The sequence below is a fragment of the Grammomys surdaster genome, unplaced genomic scaffold (genome assembly GCF_004785775.1).
Source record: "Grammomys surdaster isolate TR1022 unplaced genomic scaffold, NIH_TR_1.0 270, whole genome shotgun sequence".
Lineage (NCBI taxonomy): Eukaryota > Metazoa > Chordata > Mammalia > Rodentia > Muridae > Grammomys > Grammomys surdaster.
The window spans coordinates 2,895,004-2,921,117 of NW_021604711.1; the positions used below are offsets into that span (position 1 = coordinate 2,895,004).

At 45.1% G+C, this 26,114-nt stretch overlaps 1 protein-coding gene across 2 annotated transcripts; it reads right to left on the reverse strand.

Moving 5' to 3' along the window:
* Nucleotides 1–129: 129 nt before the first annotated feature.
* Nucleotides 130–24,236, reverse strand: Nlrp3 (NLR family pyrin domain containing 3). Of its 2 annotated transcripts, XM_028776605.1 has the most exons (11): nucleotides 24,222–24,236; nucleotides 22,917–22,975; nucleotides 22,347–22,666; nucleotides 19,102–19,215; nucleotides 16,280–18,035; nucleotides 14,262–14,432; nucleotides 9,921–10,091; nucleotides 7,214–7,384; nucleotides 1,383–1,553; nucleotides 759–929; nucleotides 130–601 (listed from the first exon to the last, which is right to left on the reverse strand). In XM_028776605.1, exons 3-11 carry the CDS (start codon nucleotides 22,627–22,629, stop codon nucleotides 502–504), a joined length of 3,108 nt encoding a protein of 1,035 aa, XP_028632438.1. In that variant the 5' UTR covers nucleotides 22,630–22,666; nucleotides 22,917–22,975; nucleotides 24,222–24,236; the 3' UTR covers nucleotides 130–501. The 2 variants fall into 2 exon arrangements, with proteins under 2 accessions (XP_028632438.1, XP_028632439.1); XM_028776606.1 differs by lacking the exons at nucleotides 130–601; nucleotides 24,222–24,236 and having other exon boundaries at nucleotides 820–929; nucleotides 1,402–1,553; nucleotides 22,917–23,022.
* Nucleotides 24,237–26,114: the final 1,878 nt, after the last annotated feature.

Below are 26,114 nucleotides of genomic sequence, written 5' to 3' on the forward strand. Positions count from 1 at the left end.
AAGAAAACTAGAGAGAGAGAGAGAGAGAGAGAGAGACAGACAGAGAGAGAGAGAGAGAGAGAGACAGAGAGACAGAGAGACAGAGAGAGACAGAGAGAGAGACAGAAAGAGACAAAAGAGAGACAGACAGAGACAGAGCGATGGGGAGGGAGAAGAGGAGGAGAAGGAAGAGTTAAAAAGTAGCAGAGGAGGTGGAGGAGGGAAACGACAGAAAATGTGTTTTCTAGAAGCTGGTTCCATGAAGTCACCAAGAGGGAACACCTTGCCAGCTGAGGACATGACCCAAAGGGCATCTTCCAGCAGTTTCACATTATCAGTGTCTTCACTGGAGAAAACATGCTTGGTACCACACAAGCCTTTGCTCCATACACTATACTAGAAGAGCCAGGGCTGTGGTCCTGATGGTGAAGGAGGGCTTGATAGCAGTGAAGAACAGTGTTCACTGAGGCTGGGGCAGGACTTGGGGCAGGACTGTGGCCCCTGGTAGTCCTGCTTCCACACCTACCAAGAAATCTCAAAGACAACAGTCAGCTCAGGCTTTTCTTCCTGGAGGGCTTCTAAGGCGCGTTTTGTTTCATAATTTAAATACATTTCACCCAACCTGTGAAAACAGAAAGGAAGCGTTGAGTCAGACTTTTCAGAAAACTGCAAATCAATCCAGAGGAACTCTAATTTTTTTTTTTTTTGTTCCGTGGTCACCCTCCCCTCAGCACCCCACTCCCCAACCCCATGAGAAGCTCTCTGTAAAACACACTCACTGTAGACTCTGCAGGAGGCTGCCCTGCTGTTTCAGAACCTCACAGAGTGTCACCACACACAGATCGCCCAGGTCGTTGTTGCCCAGGTTCAGCTTCCGTAGGCTCTGGTTATGGGTCAGAATTGTGGAGAGATTCCAGCAGCAGTGTGAGGTGAGGCTACAGTTATCTAATCTTTAAGAAAAGAAGGGTGATATAAAGAAAACAGCCTTAATCATCCGTACTCCATGCCTGCATTTTTTCATGTACATAAAAAGCCTCAGGTTGACCAGCTTGAAGTTGCTTTATATGATACTGTTGCTTTTCTCCCGTTTAGATGGAAGTTTCTTTTCCCAAGGTACTGGGTTGTGCAGACCAAAATAGTAACAGAAATATGTTAATTGACTCTTTCTAAACATTACATTCCCCCCAGATTTCCACAAAGTATCAATGGACCAAATGAATTTGTTTGCAGTTCTCAGGACTGTGGTGGCAGGGGCTCAACTTTTAAGCTGTACATCCTCTAGGAACATCCCAGTCCTCTCTAATGGACACCATGAGCTCCTCACTCCTCAGACAGATTTGCCTCAGGGTCACTCCACAGCCTGCCTCACACCTCATATTCCCTCAGGCAGCCCATGGACTCACTCCAGCATCTGTAGCTTACAGTCGGGGTGCAGAAGTCCCTCACAGAGGAGCTTGAGTCCCGTATTGCCAAGGGCATTGTCTCGTAGGTAGAGGTGTGTGAGGTTCCGGTTAGTTTTGAGCACAGAGGTCAGAGCTGAACAACAAATCGAAGTAAGGCCGGAATTCACCAACCTATAGGAAGAACAGAAGAGGGAGTCCTCAGTGCCCAGGTTCTCTCAGGCGTCACTGTGAGCTGCATCCTTCCAACTTAAAGGTCAGAGACCAGCATCTTGACTATAATCTGAAGTATGACTCTACATCTCCGAATCCAACAGGAGAGATGGACAACGGTCTCATACTCTGCTTGGATGACCACGAGAGGGGCAGGGGAGAGAGAATTCACATGTTTGGAGATCAGAGGACAACTTTGTGGAATTAGTTGTTTCCTTCTGTGATGGCTTGAATATGCTTGGCCCAGGTAGTGGCACTATTAGGGGGTGTGGCCTTACTAGAGTAGATGTGGCCTTGTTGGAGTAGGTATGGTCTTGTTGGGGGTGGGTGGGCTTGGAGACCTTCCTCCTAGCTGCCTAGAAACAGTCTTCTCCTGGCTGCCTTCCTATCAAGACACGGAACTCTCAGCTCCTCCTGCACCATGTCTGCCTGGATGCCGTCATGCTTCCTGCCTTGATGATAATGGACTGAACCTCTGAATGTGTAAGCCAGCCACAATTAAATGTTGTCCTTCATAAAACGTGCCTTGTCATGGTGTCTGTTCACAACAATGGAAACCCTAACTAAGACCCCTTCCCTTCTGTGAGTCCAGGAATTGAGCTCAAGTTGTCAGCCTTGATGGCAGGAGCCTTTACCTCTGGAACCTTAGCAACAGTCCAGGAATTTTTGATTTACTATTCTGAGGTCAAATCAAACACTGTCTATAGCCAAATATTGTACTTTAAATATATTTTCCCCTACAGACTCACTGAATGATTGTGGTGCTGTTTAGCCAGGCTGTGGAACCTTCAAGTGGTGTGGCCTGGCTGGAGGGAATAGACCACCAGAGGGCATGCCTTGTAACCCAGGTTCTGTTTCCAGACCTAAACTCTGCTTCCAGATCTTCCCAGAGAGGAACAGTCTCTCAATGTCATGGGGTCACCTGAATCCAAGCCTAGCATGTATGAGGTCCTCAGTTCCATTCATAGCACCTCAGAAAAAAATGACAACGTCAAAGCCATGTGATTAGGATATTGGTAACCATTGAGGCTGAGGGGTAGGTATGTTTAATGCATGGTATAATGCTTAAAAATAAATCAAACAAATATATATTGTCGGCCCGCCCACTAGTAATAACTCAGTTCCAGCCAATCTAGATGTGACAATTTATGCATTGACTGTCAACTTGACAAGATCTGGAATCACCCTCAAGATAAATCTTTAGCCATATCTGTGAGGAATTTTCTAGATAGGTTAACTAAAGTGGGATGCCCTTCCTTAAATGTGGGTGGTACCATCCCATTGGCTGTGGTCTCAGACTGGATTAATGGAAAAAGGAAGTGAGCACCAGTACTCTTCTCTCTGCTTCCTGTTTGTAGACACAGCATGATTGGCTGCTTCACCATCGTATCGCTGTGCCTCCCCCCACCCCCGCCTCCCCTTGCTCTCCCGCCCTGTGATGAGCTGTACCTTCACAGTGTGAACCACAATAAGCCTTCCTTCCTTAAGTGTGCTGTCTGTTGGGTGAAAGCCACTAATCTCCGGTGGCTTTGTTCTGTGTGTCTTGAACACAGATGCTACTTGCTGCATTCAGTTAACTCCACGTGGCTTTTCTATTTGTCAGCAATCCTCCTCGTTCCCTAAAACTGCCTCCCAATGAAAACCAAAGTTCCCATGGTATTGGGATAATGGCATTGAGTGTGATTGTTTTATTTCATTATTACAAACTCAAGATAGGAGTGTTGTCTTTATTCCTTTTCTTGTTTCTTTTTTGAGACAGAATCTCTTGTAACCTAGAATAGTGTTTAACTTGCTGTATAATCTAACATGAGCTTGAATTTCTGATCCTCTGGTCTCCGCCTCTGGAGTGCTGGGATTACAAGCATGCACCACCACACCCTATTTAAGAGGTGCTAGTGATCAAACTGAGGGCTTTGTTCATGCTAGGCAAACACTCTATTGACTAAGCTACATCCCCAGTTGTCATAGCTCTACTTTTAAGTTAGAAAAATGGAGATCAGAATAATTATTTGAGGATGATGAGATGAATTGGTAGAAAAAGGTAGACACAGCATGATGCTGCCAAACCTGATGATCTGAATTTGAACCCAATGACCCACGAGGTGAAAGAAAGAAGAGAATAAGGCCCTACAAGATGTCATCTGACCTCTGACCTCTACATGCATGGCACAGCACGCACACCCACCAATACACACCACACACACACACACACACACACACACACACACACACACCATAGAAAATAAATAAATAAATATCATAAAATTGCCGACCAGAATAATTACTTGAAAAATAATGAGAGCTTCCTACTTGTCAATGGGAAGAGTGGGATCCAAACTTCCATAAGAAAGAGACTGTGAACAATAAAGAAAAGCAGAACAGGACAGGCCTTTGGAACATAAAACTAATACAATACAACACAGAACCAGGGGAAAGTGGGATGAAGGCTGGTTTTTCTCTGAAGGAAGTGAGAAAGGAAGGAAAGACAAGACAAAGAAGAAACTGAGAGTAGTGGAATGTGTAAATGCCCTCTGTGAACTTGCTGGGAAACCTCTGGACAGTTCTCTGCTCAGCAAGTTCAAACAGGGGCAGGGAGGGATCTAACAGTGGCAGACAGAAGGGGTGTTATAATAGCTAAGCCCAGTTTTATGTGTCCATGTGTGACACTTCTTTTTTTTTTTTGGTTTTTCGAGACAGGGTTTCTCTGTGTAGTCCTGGCTGTCCTGGAACTCACTCTGTAGACCAGGCTGGCCTCGAACTCAGAAATCCGCCTGCCTCTGCCTCCCAAGTGCTGGGATTAAAGGCGTGCGCCACCACCGCCCGGCCATGTGTGACACTTCTATAGCACAGGGGAAGTAAGATTAGACTATATTATGCAACCAGAGACTAGAGCATATTATGCTAAAGTTCAAGAGGAGAAGATAGTAATATATAAAGTGGCTAAAATTTTTAGTTCATTCATGCTACACATTAGGGAACCTATTATGAAAGAAATACACATACGTGTGCACACACACATGCACACACACATGCATCAAGTTCCATATACAGGCATGTGTTTTACAGAGTGACTTATAATAACAGTAAAAATGTAGAAACTTACCCAGAAGTCCTTGACTTAGCGAGTGGCTGGATAAATACTGCTGGTGGGCACTATGGGTTTTTGTGCTCCAAACATAAATGAAACCATACATAAATGTATCCAGATAAATGAAAAACAAGTCAAAGAAAAATACTTCTATTGTGTTTGTAGTTTGAATCTCTAACTACAGTGTTGGGTTGAATTCTGTTCTCCTGAAACTTCCTATATTGAAATTCCACTTCTTCAAAATGTGATCATAACTGGACACCAAACCTTACAACCTCACAGACGTAATTGGTTAAGATGAGGTTACCAGGTGGGCCCAAATCTGGTATGACTGACATCCTCATCAGAACCAGAGCTTCTGACTGGAGAGATGGAACAGCAGTTAAGAGAGCTTGCTGCTCTTCCAGGAGACCCAAGTTTAGTTCCCAGCACTCATGCCAGACAGACCACAATCACTTGTGATGCTAATTCCAGGGGTCCAATGCCTCTTCTGGCCTCCTTGGCACTACACTTATATGTAATGGTCTCCCCAACACACACTCGTGCACATAATTACAAATAAATAAATACAATCTTAGAACCAGAACTTGGGACTTAGCGTTACACACAGAGGCACAGAGAGCAGCTTGTGTGAAGATGAAGGCCACAATCAGGTGACACCTCTGCAAGGCAAGGTACCAAGGACTGCCAGTAAGGGTGACAAAAGAATGTATTCTTGCTCATGGCCCTCAGAAGCACCAGCTCTGCTAATGCCTTAACCCCCACCTCGAGAACTGAGAGACAGTTGACGTTGTCTACACCATTATGTTTTGGGTACTGTGTTATAGCAACCTTAGTAAACTCAGACATACAGAATGTTTGGACAAAAAGATGGATAGTTGGATAAATATATTGGTGAGTAAATTCATGGATCAATGTGTGGATTGATAAAGCAATTGACAATGTATGAGCATATGGGTGGATGGGTGTTTGTGTATAACACTGTGTCTCAAATTTTGCTTGCCAGGTTTGTAAGTAGCCTTTTCTAGAGGCAGAAAGATTTTTCACATTTAATCTTATCTGGATAATTCATTATATTAAATTAAGTTTATGTTATTTTTGTAGCAAAACCAAAACACCTCACAAGTGGTATCTGAGTGTGAGATCTTCTTAGAAAGACATTTGTCTATGAATGGTCACTGGTGCTTAGGGGTACATAAGATATCTCAGAGAGTGTAGACACAATTAATAGAAAATCAATGCCAAAACCTAAAGATCACAGGAAGAGAAGCCAGTGCAGAATTTACAGAAGACGAAGCTATCAAATCAATGAGAAAACTCGGGGAAAGGAACTTGAAGAGGTGAAGCTCAAGGCAGGAGCAGTGAATGGCCGTCTGTGTTTTTATTTGCTGCAGAATTCCAACCTCAAAAACCTGATATGGGGTCAGCAAAATGGCTCAGCAGGTAAAGGCACTTGCTGCCAAGCTGGATGACCCGAGTTCCATCCCTGGAATACATGTAAAAGTAGAACTGACTCCATAAAGTTCTTTCGACCTCCACACGTATACTGTGGTGCATATTAAATAAGTAAATGAATAAATACATAAGTGAATAGGTAGATGTAGTGAATTAAAAATAAAGTGTAAAAACTATCAAACCTAAGGAACCATCCTGAAAGCAAAGCGGCCTGACACCAAAGGTAAAAATCTCACTGTGTCTTCAGGTCTGGATGCCAAGAGGAAGATCCACAATCCAGCTGTCACCTGAGAGAGCACGGCTAGACTGGGGCTGATGCTGAGCTACACCACAGCTGAGGGTGTAAAGACATCTGTCCCACATAAGTATGAGATTGTCTTTAAGAACCAGAGACTGGAGCTGCTGCTCCGAGCCCATGTGGAGAAGGGCAAGCACCAGGGCTCAGAATCTAACAAGCTGCTGTGGGGTTGGGAACTCAGTGTAAAGGGCTTGCTTTGCAGAAGAGTTCACACATGAAATGGGTTACTGTTCTTGTGAGTGTCTTAGATGCAAGTTGTGTGCTCCATGGGGGAAGTAGAGCTGCCAACTCTTAAGAAGCTCTGACTATACAGCCGTAAGTCAGTAGAACCTACCTCATCAGCGGTAATACAACTCCCCCCCCCCAGTGTCCTTAGGTAACTGGCCCCAAGACACCCCCACAGGTGCCAAAGTTTGCAGATGGCCATGTCCCTCATGTAAAATGGCAGAGTGTTTGCATATCACCTCTCTACATCCTCCCATGGACTGTACTTATCTCTAGATTACCTTTGGTACCCATCATGGCTGATAGTACAGTGTAAGTAATTATGCTGAGTTGTTCAGAGAATAATGACAAAGAGGAAAGTTCATATATGTTAAGTACAGACATAACTTTTCCTAATATTTTAACACACAGCTGACTAAACCCACGGCTACTTGAATCTGCAGTACAGAATCCCGACTGTGTGCTACATGAAGCTTAGCTTCAAACCACTTCTGATGCCGATGTTGCGATCCCACACTTCCCAAATAAATCATCTCTGAAAAGAATTTGACTTACCCCAGCTTCTGCAAGTTACATTGTGGGTCCTTCATCTTTTCACACAAAACTTGAACTCCTGGGTCTCCCAAGGCATTTTCTCCAATGTACAGTCTGGTCAGAGAATGGTTGGAGCTCAGAACCAATGCGAGATCCTGACAACACTCGGATGTGAGACAGCAGCTGACCAACCTTCCATGCAGAGGGGACAAGGTCAGGGACATCGTTCACGTACTCTGCACCATGGGCTAAGAGACTGTACCTGCTACTGCCTCCTTGGCTAAAATCTGCACCCTAGCTCCACACAGTTCTCATCCCCTTCCCCGTTGGGATAACTAACAGGCAGTAAGTCCATCCCTGTACAAGAACATCTTCCCTTCTCCTTCCATCTGTTTCATTGAAATAAAATGTATATATGGGGTCAAGGGAGACTACTCAGCCAGTAAACGCACTTGCTACCAAGCCTGACAACCTGAGTTTAATCCCAGAACCCACATAGTAGGAGAGAGCTGACTCCAAAAAGTTGTCTTCTGACCTTCACACAAATTCCATGGCATGAACTCACACAGACACACACAGACACACACACACACACCACCACCACCACCAACAACAACAATAATAATAATATAAAAACAGGTTTTTAATATATAAAATCTGTCACCTTAACCACTTTTAGAGCAGAACTTTATTGAGGCCTGGTAGCAGGGACCTGCAGTCCCAGATACTCAGGGGGCTAAGGCAAGAGGATCAAAAGATAAGGGGTACCTGAGCAATTTAGCAAGACCCTGACTCAATATGAAAAAGGAAAAGGGGTGGGTGGGGTAGAGTGCTTGCCTAGCATGTGAGAGGATCTAGACCCAGCCCCCAGCACTGGAAAAAGAGGGAGGAGGAGAAGAAGGAGAAGGAGGAGAAGGAGGAGGAAGATCAAGAGAAGGAAGAAGAGGAAGAGGAGGAGAGGGAGAGGAGGATAAGAAGAAGGAGAGGAGGATGGGAGGAAGAAGAGGAGGAGGAAAAGGAGGAGGAGGAGGAGGAGAAGGAGAAGAAGAAGAAGAAGAAGAAGAAGAAGAAGAAGAAGAAGAAGAAGAACAACAACAACAACAACAACAACAACAACAACAGCAACAACAACAACTCAGTGCCCTTAAGAGCAGCCAGCATCACTATCCATTTCTGATCACTTTGATTTTACAAAACTTAAACTCTCTCTACCCATTAAAACAAAACAAAACAAAACAAAACAAGAAAACAAACAAAAATCTCCCATTCATTCCTTCCCAGTCCCTGGAAGCTACCATTATGTCCTATGTATGAACTTAAGTAATGTTATATAAGTGTGATAATAGTGTTTGCCATTTGTGACAGATTTGTCTCACTTAATAGAACACCCTCAAAACTCATGAAGACTTTAGCAAGTGTCACAGTTTGTTCAAAGCTGCGTATGTGCAGAAACACCTTCTTGACCATTGTCCATCACAGACATGGAGAAGTTTCTGACCTTTGACTGCTGTTACTGACATGCGCTGGACTCGATGCGTGCAAACACGGTTGCACTGCTGGCGGACACACCTGAAAACACATGGGTCAAGTGCAGGTCCGTATTCATTGTGTGAGAATCACCGGGCTTATTGCCATGTTTTACATTCTCGCTTGCTGCTGTTTTACATTCTTACTAGATCAGGGGTTCTCAACCCTTCCTAGTGCTGTGACCCTGGAATACAGTTCCTCATGCTGTGGTGACCTCCAACCATAACATTTTTGTTGCTACTTCATAACTGTGGTTTTGCTATGGTAAATATCTGTGTTTTCTGATGCTCTTAGAAAACTCCTGTGAGAGGGTCGTCTGACCCCCAACAGGGTCTCTACCCACAAGTTGAGAACAAGTGCATTACCGAGATAAAAAGTTCCAGTTCTCCAGGTCCTAGTCCAACCACACTAGTCTGGTTTCTTATTTGTTTGTTGTGGGTTTGTTTTCTATAATCATGGTGATGAACTATGTGCTAGCACCACCTGATCAAGTGGGGTTTTGTTTCTGTCTTTTTGTTTTTGTTTGTTTGTTTTGGTTTTTGTTTTGAGACAGGGTCTCATGTAGCCCAGGCTGGCCAAAAATATGTAACCAAAAATGAGCTTGATCTTTTGATCCTTCTGCCAGTGCAACTGGTTTGCTGGTTTGATTCGGTCCTGAGGATCAAGCTTGGGGATTCACGTATGCTAGGCAAGTGCTCTCAATTGAGCTGCATCCCCAGCCTCAAGCGCTCTCCTATCTTTTTTAGAATTCTTGTCTCCTAGAAGCATTCTGTAAGGACCTCACACCATCGCTTTAGCACTGCTTTTTCGTTCTGTTTAGTGTGAGGATTTATTATGAACTCTCAGAACTGTTCTATCATGATGCTTTGCAGTGCTTCTGTTTTCTCAGGTATCTTAAAGATAGATATAGTTTATTTGATGATTTATAAACATACACACACAGACACACAGACACACAGACACACACACACATACACACACACACAAACACACGACTGCTATATTTTTACAGGTTACTTCCCCCACAGAAATCGTTCGACTGGCAAACTAGCAGAAGGGAGTGCAGGAAGTCCTCCAGGCCACTGAGAACATCCTTATCCTCACACATGAGCTGACGGCTCTTGTGTCTCCCTCTCTGAAGCGGAGTTCCTGAAAGGGGCCTCCACAACAGATCTGCCTAAGGGAGGTGGGCCGGACTCACCAAAGTTTCTGTAGGTTGCAGAGCACATTCTTCAGTCCCACACACAGCAGTCTGACTCCAAAGTCCCCCAGGGCATTGTCACTGAGGTCCAGCTCCACCAGCTTCTGGCTGCTGCTCAGGACTGAAGCGATGTCGAAGCAGCACTGATGGGACAATCCGCAGCGCCCCAACCTGCACCAAGTACAGAATCAGACATCAGAGTGTGGCCCCTCTCAGGATCTAGATCCTACATGTGACCCATGCCTACATCTTCAAACTATGGGGAGGGCATGAAACTTCTGGGAAGTGGAGCCTAGAGGACGACACATAGGACATATGGACACTGATGGTGGTGACCTTGAGGAGCTATTGAAATATTATTCTGTCTGTCTGTCTGTCTGTCTGTCTCTGTGTGTGTTGTGTGTGTGTGTCTGTCTGTCTCTTTCCCCCTCGTCCTCCTTCATTCCTTAAGCACCATGACGGCCATAGACTCCCCTATCACATAGAACGCTACTACGATATTCTGATTCATCACAACAGACTCAACTGACCACGGGCTAGAACCATGAGCCGAAACAACTCTTTCCTCCTTTTGACTGCCTCAGGTACTTATCGAATGGATGAAAAGCCAATTCACACAGCCCCCTTCGTTCCTATTGTTCTCCAGTCTAAATGCAGTTTCTGCATCAGGCAGGAGCGGATGTGTTCTGGGATAACCAGCATTCCTGAGCAATGCACAGGGCATCTTAGAAGTGGGAGGGGCCTTGTGGTGAATACACCAAGCTCATGTTGATCTATGTTTCAGGTGCACTAAGGGTACATCCTAGTTTGTAAATGACAAGGGTAGTGAGCCTGAAGCCCCTGCCTTCCAGAGTTTCTAATGGCTGAAGCCCCCTCACGAGGCATGCATGTTGCTAGAGTTCTTATCTCCGTGACAAACAGTCTTTATATGCATTATGAGAGTTTAATCGCAGTGCTTTCTCTACACAGAGGAGAAATTTAGGAAGCAGAACTGACAGGTAATCTCATAAAGTTCCTATTCTGCTGGGTGAGTCAGGGACACCAAAGCCACAATCAGGAGACACAGATAGGAAGGGTGAGGAAAAGTTAGAGCCTCTCTATGCTTCCCAATGTGCCAACACCTTGGTATGTGTGGCCTTCACTCAGTTTCCTTCTTGGTGAACAGATCTCCGTGAGCCACAGAGAAGAGCTGCGGTGGGCGGGGGGGGGGGGGGAACATCAGCTAAGCAAAGCTCAGCTCTGTCAGCCCCCAATTTGTGAGTCCTTTTATGCACTATTGTTCGCCTGTGGTTTGTCCCCAGGAAGCCACAGCCAGAAGCTTGGTCTTCAGTCTGGTGTTGTGAGAGGGGCTGAAACCTTTAAGGGGTGAGGCTAAGTCCAAAATACTGATGTCACTGTAGGCACTGCTCTCCAAAGGAGTTAGAGGAGTTTTCTCAGGATTCAGTTAGTTCTCCACAGTAAGGCCAGGGTTCTTGCCACCCTAACTTAATGGCCTCACTTCTATCTATGTCACAAACCAATTTCCAAACTTGTCCTCTGACTTCCATATGAACGTTGTGACATGTGCAGGCCCACATACACACAGACATAGATAACACAACAACACACACCCCAAAATTTTTAAAGAAAAGAAAAATAGAAATTTTCTTTTAAAAGAATATGAGCTTTTTAATTTTAAAATTTCTTGCTCCATATATTTGGAGTTAAACAAAATAAAGCACAGAATGGAGTATATGAAATTCAGAAGCATAAAATAATTATGTAGCTCATAGGCTAGAAGGGTAGACATTGAAATATACTATGGGGCTGGAGAGATAGCTCAGCAGTTAAGAGCACTGACTGCTCTTCCAGAGGTCCTGAGTTCAATTCCCAGCAACCACATGGTGGCTTACAAACATCTATAATGGGATCTGATGACTTCTTCTGGTGTGTCTGAAGACAGCTATAATTGTACTCACATACATAAAATAAATAAATCATTTTTTAAAAAAAGAAAGAGAGAGAGAGAGAAAGAGAGAGAGAGAGAGAGAGAGAGAGAGAGAGAGAAAGAAAGAAAGAAAGAAAGACAGACAGACACTATGGAATGGACACTGTGGCAATGCTATAGTAAGCTAAATATGTAAGGAATACATCCAAAAGAAAATTCATCAAAATAACGCAACAAAAATCTGCAGCTAACAAGCCAACAAAGGAAAATGGAATAATCATTAGTTTTCAATAACATTCAGAAATAATAAAATAATTCTCAATATAAAGCCACTTGGAAAGCAGAATAGGGAAATTATTTATTTTTATGTATTATGAATGTTTTGCCTGCATGTATGACTGTATTCCAAACTTGGGACCTCTGCCAGTACAGCAAGAACTCTTAGCTGCCAAGCTATATCTCCAACACCCCAAGTTTGGTTCCCAACACCCATGGTAGCTTACAACTATCCATTACCATAGTTACAGGGAATCCAGTACCTTCTTCTGGCCTCCAAGGGCACCAGGCATACACATGGTACACAGACATACATACAGGCAAAACACTCATACACATAAAATAAATAAATCTAAGAGAAAAGAAAAAGCAGATGCAGAGAGACAAACACCCAACATTCTTCTGATGCACACTCTTAAAGACTGACATGCCCTGGTACTCCAAAGACCATAGCGAAATAACAGGAACTCTTCCCCAGGGAGCCATAGGCTAAGCTCACTGTAACATCCAGCACAGCGTTCCTGGCCCTGGGCTAGCCAAGTGAGGATAAGAGAAAGTGAAGAGCAGCTTATACGGAAAATAAAATTGAGTTTTAAAAGATGGTGTTGGGGTGGTGTATAGCATGATCAATGTGGAGATAGAGAAATGCTCTAAAGAAATGAACTTAATGGCCAGGACGCCGCCTCACACTCACAGTCCCACTAAAGGAGCTGAGGAAGGGCGATTGCTGGAGCCAGAAAGTAGAAGGCCAGCTTGGGCAACATACTGAGGTCCTGTCTTTCAAATAAATAACAAAGAAACAAAATTTAAAGAGCTGTGTAACTTGTTAAAAACTCAGATGCTACATGCATCCAGAGTATGTGTTAAATAGAGCTGGAGGGACAGTCCAGGGCCCAGCTGGTCAGACTGTGGCATGTAAATCACAGTAGACTGAACACGTGGGTAGTACTAGTGAGGCCAGCCATAGGAGATACACTTTTCCCCATAACAGCATCTGTGATGAAATTTCCCAGTTCTCACCCAGAATCCTGGTCCATGAAAAAATTAAAGACACAGACTTTGTTTTGTCAAATAGCTCTTTTCAGTTCTTCTTCATCTTCCCCATCTACAACTTTCTAAACTCACCTCCAGTCCATTCAGTCAGCACACTTATAATAGAATCAGATTTGTCCCTCCAAAGCTTCATGCATCAAGCTCCACCCCCATAAGACCACAGCGTGTGGCCATACTTGGAAATAAGCGCTTCAAAAAGATAGTCAAACTGAATCCAGTGTTAGCCCTAGTGCAGTTGGACTGGTATCAGTACAAGAAAAGGTTGTTGGAGGTTAGAGAACAGACACATACAGCTGGAAGATGATGATGCAAAGTCTCAAGGAGAAAATGGCCAGGGAGAGAGACTCAGAACAAATCAACCAATGGAGACATGACTTTGGACTTCTAACATTAAACCTGAGTTAAAGCCATTAGGGCTTGGCCCTTGGTCCCTTTACACAGTAACCCTGGGGACAACTGACCAGACCCATCAATCATCTTTCTCTACAGTCTCGTCCCAACCATTACACACGCACATGCGCACGTGCGCGCGCACACACACACACACACAGACACTTGTACACATACAGACACTCACACTCACACTTTCACATACTCACACTTTCACACACTCACACACACAGACACTTGTACACATACAGACACTCACACACACTCACACTTTCACATACTCACACTTTCACACACTCACACACATTCACATTCTCTCTCTCTCTCTCACACACACACACACACACACACAGACTTACCACAGTCTGAATGTTACAGCTCACACAAACTCACATACACACTCTCTCACACACTCACACATACACACACATACTCACACATACCCACACACTCACACTTACATACACTCACACTTACACACACATTCACACTTACACACACTCACACTTACACACACTCACACTTACACACACACACACACTCTCACTCACACACACACATACTCACACTTTCAAGCACAGAGAGATACTCTTACACATATAGACACTCATACACACTTGCACTCACACTTTCACACACACTCTCACACTTACACACACTTTCACACACACACACACACACACACACAAACTTACCACAATCTCTGAATGTTACAGCCTGGGTGCTGGAGTGCTTCACACAGCACCCTCATGCCCGGATCCCCCAGAGTATTGTCACTGAGGTCCAGTTCAGTGAGGCTCTGGTTGGTGCTTAGACTTGAGAAGAGACCTCGGCAGAAGCTAGAAGAGAGGCAGCAGTTCACCAGTCTGGAATGGCAAGGGAGGAGGACAGAAGAGAACATCAGTTTCCAATGACAACAAAGTGGAACTCAGGACAGGTGTCCTGGCACCTGTTCATAGAAGAGTGTCCTAAGTGTTAAGCCACCAGTCACACAGATCCATTCAGAGGAGGGAAGCAAGCTGGTGAGCCTTGGGTAGAGAGATTCCTTTTGAGATGCAAAGAAGTAAGCCTTTGGCTTACTACAAACACCCTCTGGCACCTCCTTCCCAGTTAGTTAGCAGTTGTTACCCTGGCCTGGACTTGAAGCTTAAGCCAAGGAGCATCTTTGCCTCAGGCTGCCCAGATGCATCAGGAGTGCTGCAGAAAAGCCCTAGGCCAGGCTGCCACCACAGAAGGAAAGTCTGAGTCTTAAAAGAGAGACGCAGCTACACTGAAAGTTTTTAGTTTTTATAGTCATTTTCAAGGAGTCACATTAGAATACCCTGTAGCCCTGTGGGACAGGGTGTAGTTCAGTGAGTAGGGGTTTGACTAGCATGTTTGAGCCCCTGAGTTTGGCCCCTAACACTACATAACAACAGAGCATGTTTTCGAGTGCCGGTAATCCTAGTACTCAGAACACGGAGGCTAGAAGATAAAAGAGTTCAAGGTCATTCTCAGTTACAGAGTGAGCTCAGGTTCAAGGCTAGCCTGGGCTACAAGGAACCCTAGCTTTAAAAAAGAACAGAGCTTCTTTGAATAGCTGCAGGACTGGGTTTTGGACTCCGGACCTCTGATGGGGGATCTGCACTTAGCTAGTCCTCTTGAAATGTTCAGTGATAAACTTAGCCTGTACCCTGCAAGGAAAATGGCTGGTACCTGAAGTAAGAGCTCACTTCTCATCAGGGGCTGTAGCAGAGTCCCTGCCCATCAGTGTGTGGTCCTTGTCAGGCCTTTCATCCTCTCTCCACCTTGTATTCGGTCCTTAAGGATCAAATCTGCCTTCTCTTATCTCCACCCCCCCAACCCCCTCCCCCACACAGTCTGCATGTCCATCCTGCCCTTAAAAACCCATTTAGGCCAGGCAGTGGTGGCGCACGCCTTTAATCCCAGCACTTGGGAGGAAGAGGCAGGTGGATTTCTAAGTTCGAGGCCAGCCTGGTCTACAGAGTGAGTTCCAGGATAGCCAGAGCTATACAGAGAAAACCTGTCTCAAAAAACCAAAAAAAAAAAAAAACCAAAAACAAAAACAAAAAGAAACATTTAGACAACCTCATCTCGGAAGGATGGGATTAGGAAGTGAGGAGTATGGCTGGCCATGCTGGCAGACCCTCATAGAGAATGTCAGCATCTTGTGCAAGGGAGACCTGTGAAGCTGATATCTTCCTTCTGCCAGATGAAAACAGCCTGTGGGATCACCTATCTTTAGACTTCCCATCCTCCACAACTGTAATAAATAAGTCTTTGTCTTCAAAGATAATCTCTGGCATCCATTACAGCATCGTGGGTTGAAGAACAGTATCCATTGCTAGGATACAAGCAAGGGACGTCTACAGACATATCCACGCAATGCCACCAGCCACCTGATACTGTGCACTGAAGCAATATTCTCCCAAATGCTTACTTCTTAGTTCACTGGGTTTTGTTCTCAATCCCATTCATCCACGCAGCATAAGTCACTCTCAACCAACGAAAGGGTGACAGTCATGTTATCATGAAGCTTGGCAATTATACTTGGAAAATAATCAGAAATAGAGGAGAGAAAGAAGGAAGGAAGGAAGGAAGGAAGGAAGGAAGGAAGGAAGGAAGGAAGGAAGAAAGGAAGGAAGGAAGGAAGGCTAAGAAAAGTAGCCAGAAAGCATAAGGTTATCATCTGCCTGAAGCCAAGTTTCTTTACCTAGAAGAACAGGCAACACTAGAGTCTGGGAAAACACACTGGACCTGGTCCAAGGGTCGACTTCCTCTCTTCTCTTCTTCTTCCTCCTTCGGTGAGTTGTGGAAAAACCCCAGGGAAAGTGTTTTTACCCTATGACAGTTCTTAATACAGAAAGAAGAAACTACATGGTCCATTCTGGTAGAGAGGTTGATCTCAATTTTGGGAAAGTGGTCCATGGCGCTCTGCACAAAGTCTTCCTCCTGCATCTCATACAGGCAGTAGAACAGTTCCAGCTGGCTGGGCTGCCTCTGTACCTTCTTGGCCTTGGCTTTCACTTCAATCCACTTCAGCAGCTCCAGTCTGACTTGCTGAGAGATCTTGCAACTTAGTTTCTTCTCCAAATAGGAGGTTCTTTCCTGGTTTACAAGGCCGAAGAGGAAACGGACAACAAAAATTAGATAGCCTTTTTCAAACTTGCCGTAATTTTCTAGGAGGACCTTCACGTCTCGGTTCAAAAGATCTGAACAACCTGCCGGCCCCTTCCTCGTGGTCACCCCTTCTTCCTCCTCTTCCAGCAAATAGTACATAGCAGCGAAGAACTCCTGGAAAGTCATGTGGCTGAAGCTGTAGAACCTCTCGCAGTCCACTTCCTTCTGAAACACGTTCATCCCCAGGAAAGCGGAGACGTCGGTCTTCTGCAGACCATGTTTCCGCAGATCACACTCCTCAAATAGGATTTTCTGGTTCCAAATTCCGTCCGCAGCCAGAGAACACAGCCCCTGCAGGTGGGCAGAGAAGAGGTGCTCCTCGATGTCCCCCCGGGTTTGCAGCAGGCTGGAAAGGAAGAAGACGTAGACGGCAGTAGTGGTCTTGGAGGTCTGGGCCAGGCTCTTTCCGGTCTCCATCTGCTGCTTTAGCCCTGTGCACACGATCCAGCAGACCAGGGGGATGAAGCACATGGTAAAGAGGATCTCGTTCTCTTGGATCAGCCTGAAGGCTTCCCTGGCCTGCAGCTCATTTGAGAAATACTTAAAGAAATATTCCTTCCTTTTGGCCTCAGAGAAACCTAGGATCTCCACGTGGCGGGGACGGTCCAGGAGATGCTGCAGTTTCTCCAAGGCTACGGGCCTCGTTGTAATGAGCAAAGAGGCCTTAGGCAGCAGTTTCTTTCGGATGAGGCTGCTTAGCAGGATGTCTCCCCGCACAGCCTTCTGCCAGTCTGTGCAGACCTCCTCAATGTGCTCATCAAAGGCCCCTTGCAGCTCATCAAAGCCATCCATGAGGAAGAGGATCTTGGAAGGTTTTCGAAGGATCTTGCATACTGGTGGGTTTGGGTCAGGCCAGCAGCTGACAATCAAATCTGCTAGACTCCTTGGTGTCCTGAGGCTTACCTCTCGACAATGGATAAAGAACAAATAATCAAATTTGTCTTTGAAGAGCTTCCCCAATGCCCAGTCCAACATAATCTTCCTGGCTAGGATAGTTTTCCCGATGCCTGCTGCTCCCTGGAACACTACTGTGTGCACAGGCTCCAGGTGCTCATCCTCCCGCTCAAACAGCAGCTCCAGCTTAAGGGAACTCATGGGTCTGTCCCACATCTTAGTCCTGCCGATTGTCAGGAGTTCATGCTCCCTCTCCTGCTTGCTTGGATGCTCCTTGACCAGTTGGAGCTGAGTGTAGCGCCTGTTGAGGTCCACACTCTCACCCAGACGTGCATTCCTGTCTTTGATAGAGTAGAACCTGCTTCTCACATGTCTTCTGTACGTCTTACAGTAATCTGCAACAGAGACGGAAAGGTAGAATCCAGGAAAAGCCCACCCATCTATTCCCCGACAATAACACTGTTGTTGCTACAGGAGGAACAGTAAGAATTGGGAGGATTCAACAACAACAATAACAACAACAACAGAAATGCAGAGTGCTGACTGTCAACTAGCTCGCCAAGCACTCAAATGTGTATAGTGAGATGTAGTCATTGATACAGTCGTGGCACAGTTGTTATGGCAACACCAACCATTTTATAATTGGCTGGAAGCCTATGTGGTTGGGATCTGCAAGTCCTGGTGGCAATGTGTTCTCCAGGGGTCTTATTGTATCTATTACTGTTTTCCAAATTTGTATGAAGGCAACATAAAAATGCATGTAAATATTAAACATGGGCCGTGTGCCTAAAAGGAAAGACAGTGGCTTATACTCTAGGGGAAGTAAGAATTGGCTTAGAAAAAGAGATGGTAACGGCTGGGCAGAGGGCTCAGCCGTTAAAAGCTAGGCTCACAACCAAAAAAAAAAAAAGAAAAACAGGAGGTGTAATTTGTCTTTACCGCTTCAGTGTATCAGTTCCCCAAAATTCTGGTGTCAAGTACTTCCCACTCACGATAGGGCAGAAGGCCAGCACTGTGGCCTCCAGCCAGAAATCTGTTACTTAAGCCTTATACCTTTAGCCTGAAACTCAAATCTAGTTTTTTTGTTTGGTTGGTTGGTTGGCTTTTTTGTTTGTTTGTTTGGTTTGGTTTTGGTTTTTCGAGACAGGGTTTCTCTGTGTAGCCCTGGCTGTTCTGGAACGCACTCTGTAGACCAGGCTGGCCTCGAACTCAGAAATCTGCCTGCCTCTGCCTCCCAAGTGCTGGGATTAAAGGCATGCGCCACCACTGCCCAGCTTCTGAAACCCAAATCTACCTGCAGTAAATAACCCCTCCCCCGGGACCTTAGGAAGCCATGTGACTATGCATCTGTTTCTGCAGTGAAGGCGGATTTCCTGAGGCAGGCCACGCTTCCCTGCTTTCCAGTTCCTTAGCCCTTGTTCCAAGTCTTAAAGTTGAAAGCAGCAGCTGCTTGATACTTACCTTTCTTTCTTTTACAAATTGAGATATGGGAGAGATATCCCAGCAAACCCATCCACTCCTCTTCAAGGCTGTCTTCCCGGCATACCACAGAGGAATTAGACACACAAGCATCATCTAAACACAAATGAAAAAAACATAAAATATATCAAAAAGTCCTAACACAGAGGATAGAACTGAGCCTAGACTGTGAGGTAAGGCAAAGGCCCTTCTCCTTATTCCTTCTGAATTAAATGTGCCTTAGTCAGGCAGGAGAGCATATACCTCTAAGCTAAGCACTTGGGAAATGGAGGCAGGAAGATCAGAACTTCAGAGTTATTCTCAGCTACATAGTGAGTTCAAGGCCAGCCTAGGCTACATGAGATCATGTCTCAAAGAGGAAAAAAAAATGAAGAAAAAGAAAAAAAAGTAGGGGAACATGGCAGTAAGCAGACACTTGATAGTTCAGGCATCAAAGGCCTAGTAGGTATGATTCTGCTTGCCTTACTTTGAAAGAGGAGCTGTCAGTCTTCAGACAGAACTGTGTTCTCAAGCTCAGAATGTCTTTCCCAGGCCCAGATACTCATTAGAGAACTTATGAGATCAAACCGTGTTTCCTTTGCTGTTGTCATCTGTCCCTGACTGTCCCCAGCACCCTGACTTAGGGTCCATGTACAAGATCCGCAATGTTCTCCTGACAGGTTCACCTTCCCCTGAGCTTAGGTGGATGTATGTAGCCCGTGTGGGCCATTTCTGTGCTGTCGTGTCTAGATTTCTAGGTCTTCAGAAGGGAACATTAGTCAGTCAGTCCAATTACGTAGTTCAGAACAATGGCTTACTATATTCACATGGAAATGTTTGAAAATGCTAGGTAACACTCTACTCAAAGGAGTTCTTTCTACTCTGTGCTGAGGCTTAGGCATCGTCATCCATGGAAAAGTCCAAGGTGATTCCAACAGGTACCTACAGCCAAGAACTACATATCCGAGTAATATGGACTTTCCTCCTAGGGGAAATTCAGGAATACAACTAAAGTCCCCACCAGGAAAAGACATACGACAGATCAAGGACACAGACATACTCCTGAGAATGCAGAATTATTCTGGAAGATAACATCAGGGATGTAGCTCAGTTGGTAGAGTGCCTTTCTACCCTGGATATAAGCCAGGCATGGTGTTAGCACACATACCTAGCATCCAGGATGTGAAGGCAGGAGGATCAGGAGTTCAAGGTCATCCTTGGCTGCACAGTGAGCTTGAGGTCAGCCTGTTTTATGTGAGACCCTATCTAAAGGAGGATGGGCAGGAGAGAAGGAAGGGAAGAGAAAAGAAAAGAAAGCACCACTGGCAATGGAGTCACAAAACAAAAATCTAGATATTTGTGCAACCTCAAACCTCAACCTACTTCTTACATAATGTCTCTGACTAGGGACTACTTCAGAGGGTTATTGAAAGAAAAACAAAATCCATTAAAACTGCCTTGTACAGGGTTCCTGGAGTGGTGGCTCAGTGATTAAGAGCACGTGATGCTCTTCCAGAGGACCTGGATTCAGTTCCCAGTACCCACATGGTGGCTCACAACTATCTGTAGCTCCAGTTCCAGGGAATATGATACCCTCGTCTAGCCTCTTCAGGTACCAACACATGAACGCTGCATGTTCACAAAGTAAATTCACAAAGTAAATTTTTTGTTGTTTTTGAGTTTTTGTTCTTTGGCTTTTCTTTGAGATCTGATCTCTTTATTATACAGTCCCGATTGTCCTGATTGCTCTGTCAACAGGCTGGCCTCTAACTCCCATGGATCCATCTGCCTCTGCCTCTCAAGTACTGGAAATAAAGAGATGTACTACTACATCTGGCCCAAAATAAATCTTATAAAAAACAAACAAACAAACAAAAACCAACTACCTAGTATAGAGCCAGAGAGAGCTGGTTCAGGGAGTAAAGGCACAAACCTGATGACCTGAGTTTGATCCCAAGACCTACACAGTAAAAAGAATCAAACCCTGCAAGCTGTCCTCTGACCTCCACACATGTGCCATGGCGCACACACATAAGCACACAAAATAAATAGCTAAAAACGTTTAATGTTTTAATTTGAAAACATCTAAAATTGCTCAGTCAGGACTTCTATTGCTGAGATTAACACTTCACTCCTGTTGCACACAGTCTCAGGACAGGAACAATTATAGCTGCATCATGATGTGCAATTTGATTGTCACATAGCTCCGTCTCGTTCTCCTGGATCACCATTGCCTTGCTACACACCTCCTCATCTCCAACTGGATGAGGAGAAATGGATGAGGAGGAATGGCGTAGGGATGGAACCCAGGTCCCTGTGCATAACAGGGAGGCCTCTATTTCTGAGTAACACCACCCCCCAGCATCCTTATCTCCTGTGATTACTTCCCTCTTCCGCCCCCATTCAGCATCCCCTTCCTGGGACTTCTCTGGTTATTCTGAATCCCCTCTGCCACTTCCCTGGTTTAGAGCAGACAAGCATCTGCTATGAGCCGGTTGGGGAGCCAGAGGAGGACCTCAGCTCTGAGCAGACTTGAGAGTGTGGTACCAGCCACAATGGGCTCCTGGGAGTAAGTTGAGACTCAGACTGGAGTTTTTACAGAATTAGGGAAAGCACACTGCATCCCCCACACCCTGTCATACCCCGCCAGGAGAGAAGGAAAACCCATGGTAATAAATTAACATTTCAAACATGCTAATATCTGTGTAGTAAAAGACATAATCACCCAGCAGTTAGAAGGCTGCTGAGTTTGGAGGATTCTGAGTTTGGGGCCAGCCTGGGATACTTGAGACTCTAACTCAAAACCAAAGAAAGGAAGATGTTGAATAAACATAGTTATCCACAGCAAATGGATGTGTGCAGATGAGACAAGCACAATGTAACCTAGACACATGAATATTCATTAATCTTTAAAGAAGGAAATTCTGACATACCTGAAGACACTACACTAAGTGAAATAAGCCAGCCACAAGAGACCAACACTTTGATTCTACCTACGTGAGGAATCCATAGTGGTAAAGTTCACAGGGACAGAAAACAGAATGGTGGTTGCTAGGAGACAGGGGGAGGTCACAGGGACTTAGCATCTAGTGTGTTAGGAGCTTCAGTTGTGCAAAATGAGAAGTTGATTGCACAACCGCATGTTTCCTAGTTACTGAGCCATATACGTAAAATCACTAAAATTCCACCTTTTGTGTCATTTGTATTCTACTGTATAGAAAAAAAAAAAACACTTCTTGTTCACTCACTCCACTCTGGCTGGTCCTTCTTGGCTTTTTCCCAGAGGTCTCGCCTGTTGATCGCTGCAAAGATCCACACTGCCATGGCCCACGCCTTCTCCTCCCCATTGAAGTCAGTCATGAGCGTGGCTAGATCCAAGTGGTCTGCCTTCTCCATCTGGCCCCTGGGGATTGGGATACAGCCTTTCTCAGGCGGGTAATCTTCCAAATGCATTTTGAATTTCTTGAAGTCCACATCTTCAAGGTCCTCTAGATACTGGGCCAGCTTGCAGCGGACACTTGTCATCTTCATCAGCAGCCCTTTTGAGGGTCTTTGGGCTTAGGTCACACTGCAAGAGGAGGAGTGAAAACTCCATGTGAGTAAAGAAGAATCGTAGTAATAGTCTCCAAGTCCGGAAAATGATGTCATCAAAAACCCAGAAAACTAGATGCTAATATTGAACCATCTAAGGGTACCCCATAGATTGGTACAGGTTTTTGAGTTTCTTAAATCAGAAAACTCAAAAGGAAAAAAAAATACCACTTGACTCTGAGTCACCATCTCTGACATAGTAAGAACTGAATAAGCCAACTATTTACCAGAAAGTTCTCTTAGCTTGATCCAGGAGTATGTCCTGAGCCATGGAAGAAAAGTCCCTCTGTAGAGATGAAAAATAAGAAAGCCGTTAACACAATCAGATATGATACGAAGAGAACAAGCATACACAAGGTCACCAGGACTCCTGAATGACCAGAATCTATGGTGCCGAGGCTGGGACCTGGGACCTGGACACAGTCTTCACTGTTTCTCAACCCCAGCTTCCTTGTTCAGAAAGCAGAAGAGATTGCTTCCCGATTTCTTTTAATGGAAAGCTCTGGTTTCTTGCTTGTATTTTCATCTGAGATAAAGGAACAAAGGAAGGAGAAAGCCAGGAGAAAATAAGCGATAGCAACTGCAGGGCAACAAAGTGAGGGACTCACAGGCCAGATGGATGGACAGCCAACCCTTCAGTGCCCCTCTGTGTCCCACTGTCGGACAGAAGGAACCCCATCAGGTGAAACTTGGGTGCATATAGAGGAAGATTAAATGTGTACATCGCTTTAACGGCTCTTTGAATATCTCACACCTATAACGAGCATCGTGATTCACACTTAGAGCTCTTCTAGGCCTAGATGCTGCCCTGAGTCTATTTATTTTTCTCACCTAGTTTCTCAGCTGTGGTGTGTGGCTTCCTTCTGCTGGGTAGTAGAGACACTAAGTGGCTTTCTCAGACTGATGCCATAAATGGTGGAGGAAAGGGCCTGGAAGATGGTGACGGCCTCCGAATTGATATTCATGTGACAGCAAGGTGACATTCCAAGTGCCCCAAGCTCACTGTCCTTGTTTTATATCCATTCGTCCATCTCCTCTCCCTGTTTCCTGCAGCACTTCACATCTTTCTTTCTATCATCTCTAGTGTTCTTGCTGACTGCTGCCTCAGCTCCACAGATCCTCCTAGATTTTTGACCCCTCAGTTCCCACTCTTTCCCAGGAGTCTTCTGCCCCTGCTCCCTGCTACTAAGACCTGTCACAATAGCTTTGGTCTTTACATTATCTGCTCCCTAGGCTTCCAGCACATTCCCTCACTGACAGTCCACCCTCTGCTGCCCTGAGTGAATACTGTTGAAGTCCTAGGGAGCTATAATTGCTTTTTCTGTGCATACACACACACACACACACCCCTCCCCAACATACACGAACCACACACATAATGGCAAACAGAACATCTCAGAAATACTTTAAAGTTAGACAAGTCTAAAAGAATTTTTTTGTCTATTGACTAAGATAAATCATGCCATTAAAAAATAGCCTCCCATTCCTTCCCTGGACATTTTACCCACACTGCTCCATGAAACTATACTCACCCAGATAGTAGCCTTGGGTACAGATAAAGGGGAAATGAGATAAATATATAGGGGTCACTGTAACACTGGTGGCAGGAAGGATGTGGCTTCAAGACGTGAGCAAGCTTGCATCACTGTCAAAGGCAGACTAGCAGATACTCATTTGCATGGATTTTCCAAAACCAAGCAATAGAGTTCTGAGTCTAAACCTAGGCTGCAGACCAGAATTCCCCGGGGTTCCCTGCAGAAGCCTTTAGAAACTGTAGGAAAAGGTGAAACGTCAGGGCTTAGCACAGGCTGTGATCAGTGAGGGCTGGGACCCCAGAGAGAGGGAAGTAAGTAGTGGTAAGCAGAACTGGTATGTGGAGAGTTGAGGACAGGGTCAGGCTCTGAAACCCCAGATTCCAATTTCTTTCTTCTCACATGGAGGTGGCCAACAGCCAGTTCCAAGTGTTCCCCATCTCCTGTTAATTTTAAAGGCAGGAGTTTTACTCCATGACTTTTGGACTCACCTGTCAGGTTGAGGTAGAGAATTGGCAGTATCCCAGGAAAAAGCCAAAGTGGTTGGCTCTTTGTACTGCTGAAGAACAAGGGAATTGATGGCCACACAGGCCTGCCTCCCCTGCCACCCTTGGTAACTGTAGAACCACTGTTTGACAAGGGCACAGGTTCCAGCCAACTCTGAGCAAGAGGTACTCTCTCAGTGTCCTGAAGGAGGCAGCCACTCATACTAATCTATAGGTGAAAGGGCAGAGCCACATCTCAGAGACTCTGCTGAGACAGGGGCAGAAGGGACAAGAATCCAATTGCTCAAGCTGAAGAGAAGTAGACCAGCCATACTCTGGAAGACGGGAGCCCCCATCTGTACCGAGAGCTTTTTCTTATAAGTCGGGTTGACTGCACTATATTTTGCATGTAACAAAAATCCGCACCTTTATAAGAACAGATACATAGATCAATAGAAAAGGATAGAAAAGCAAAAATAAACCTGAGTTTATGGGAGCAGCTGATTTTTGACAAGGACAACCAAGAAGGTAAAAGGAAAGGTTGATCTCACCAACAAATGTTCTTCAGCCAGACCTAGTGGTACAAACCAGTTATACCAGCTGGTTGGGAGGCTGAAGTGGGAAATTACAAGTTCAAGGCCATCCTGGGCAGCTTAGTGGGACCCTGTCTCAAAGTAAGAAGAAGGTGGAGTGATACAGCTAGCTGGTAGAGCCTTAGCTAGCATGCCTATGACCCTGGGTTCCATCTCTAGTACTGCAAAACATAAAAAGTAATAAATGACTGGTCTCCAGAAAACTGGATAGTTAGTTACATGCTGAAGAATAAAACTGGACCCTGCCTGATCTCACACCGCATTTAAATCCACTCAAAGTGATAACGGTCTAAGCAGATCTGAAGCCCTAAAAGTTCTGGAAAAAACAATATGGAAGTTCTAAATAAATTAGAAATAGAATATCAATTGGCTCAGCTATCCTTCTGGGTATAAAGGCAAAGGATTGTGCCTCCTCCTCCTCATGCTCTCTATACACTGCTATTTGTTTTAAGATCAAGAAACCTCAGGCCTGTTACTCTGTTACTGCAGCACAAACTTGATTAAGGCATTGCCAGACTACTTGGAAAATACCGCCTTTGCTTTCCGTAGTAGGGTGTGAGGGCCCCACCTGCTCCTCCTCCTTGCCAGCATGTGATTCCAGAATTGGCAGTCTTATTTACAAAGCCAGCCATTCTAGTAGATTTCTGTGGAGCTAGGGAAGTCAGCAGAAATGTTCTGAGGAGGAATTGCGCAATTGTAAGCTGGTTGCAGCCATTTCAGAATGTGGTTCACTCAGAAACGGGAGACTCCTGGAGAACAGGCAGTGCTCCGACCTGCAGGCTCAATAGCGCCTCCAACTCCCAAACATGGCAACC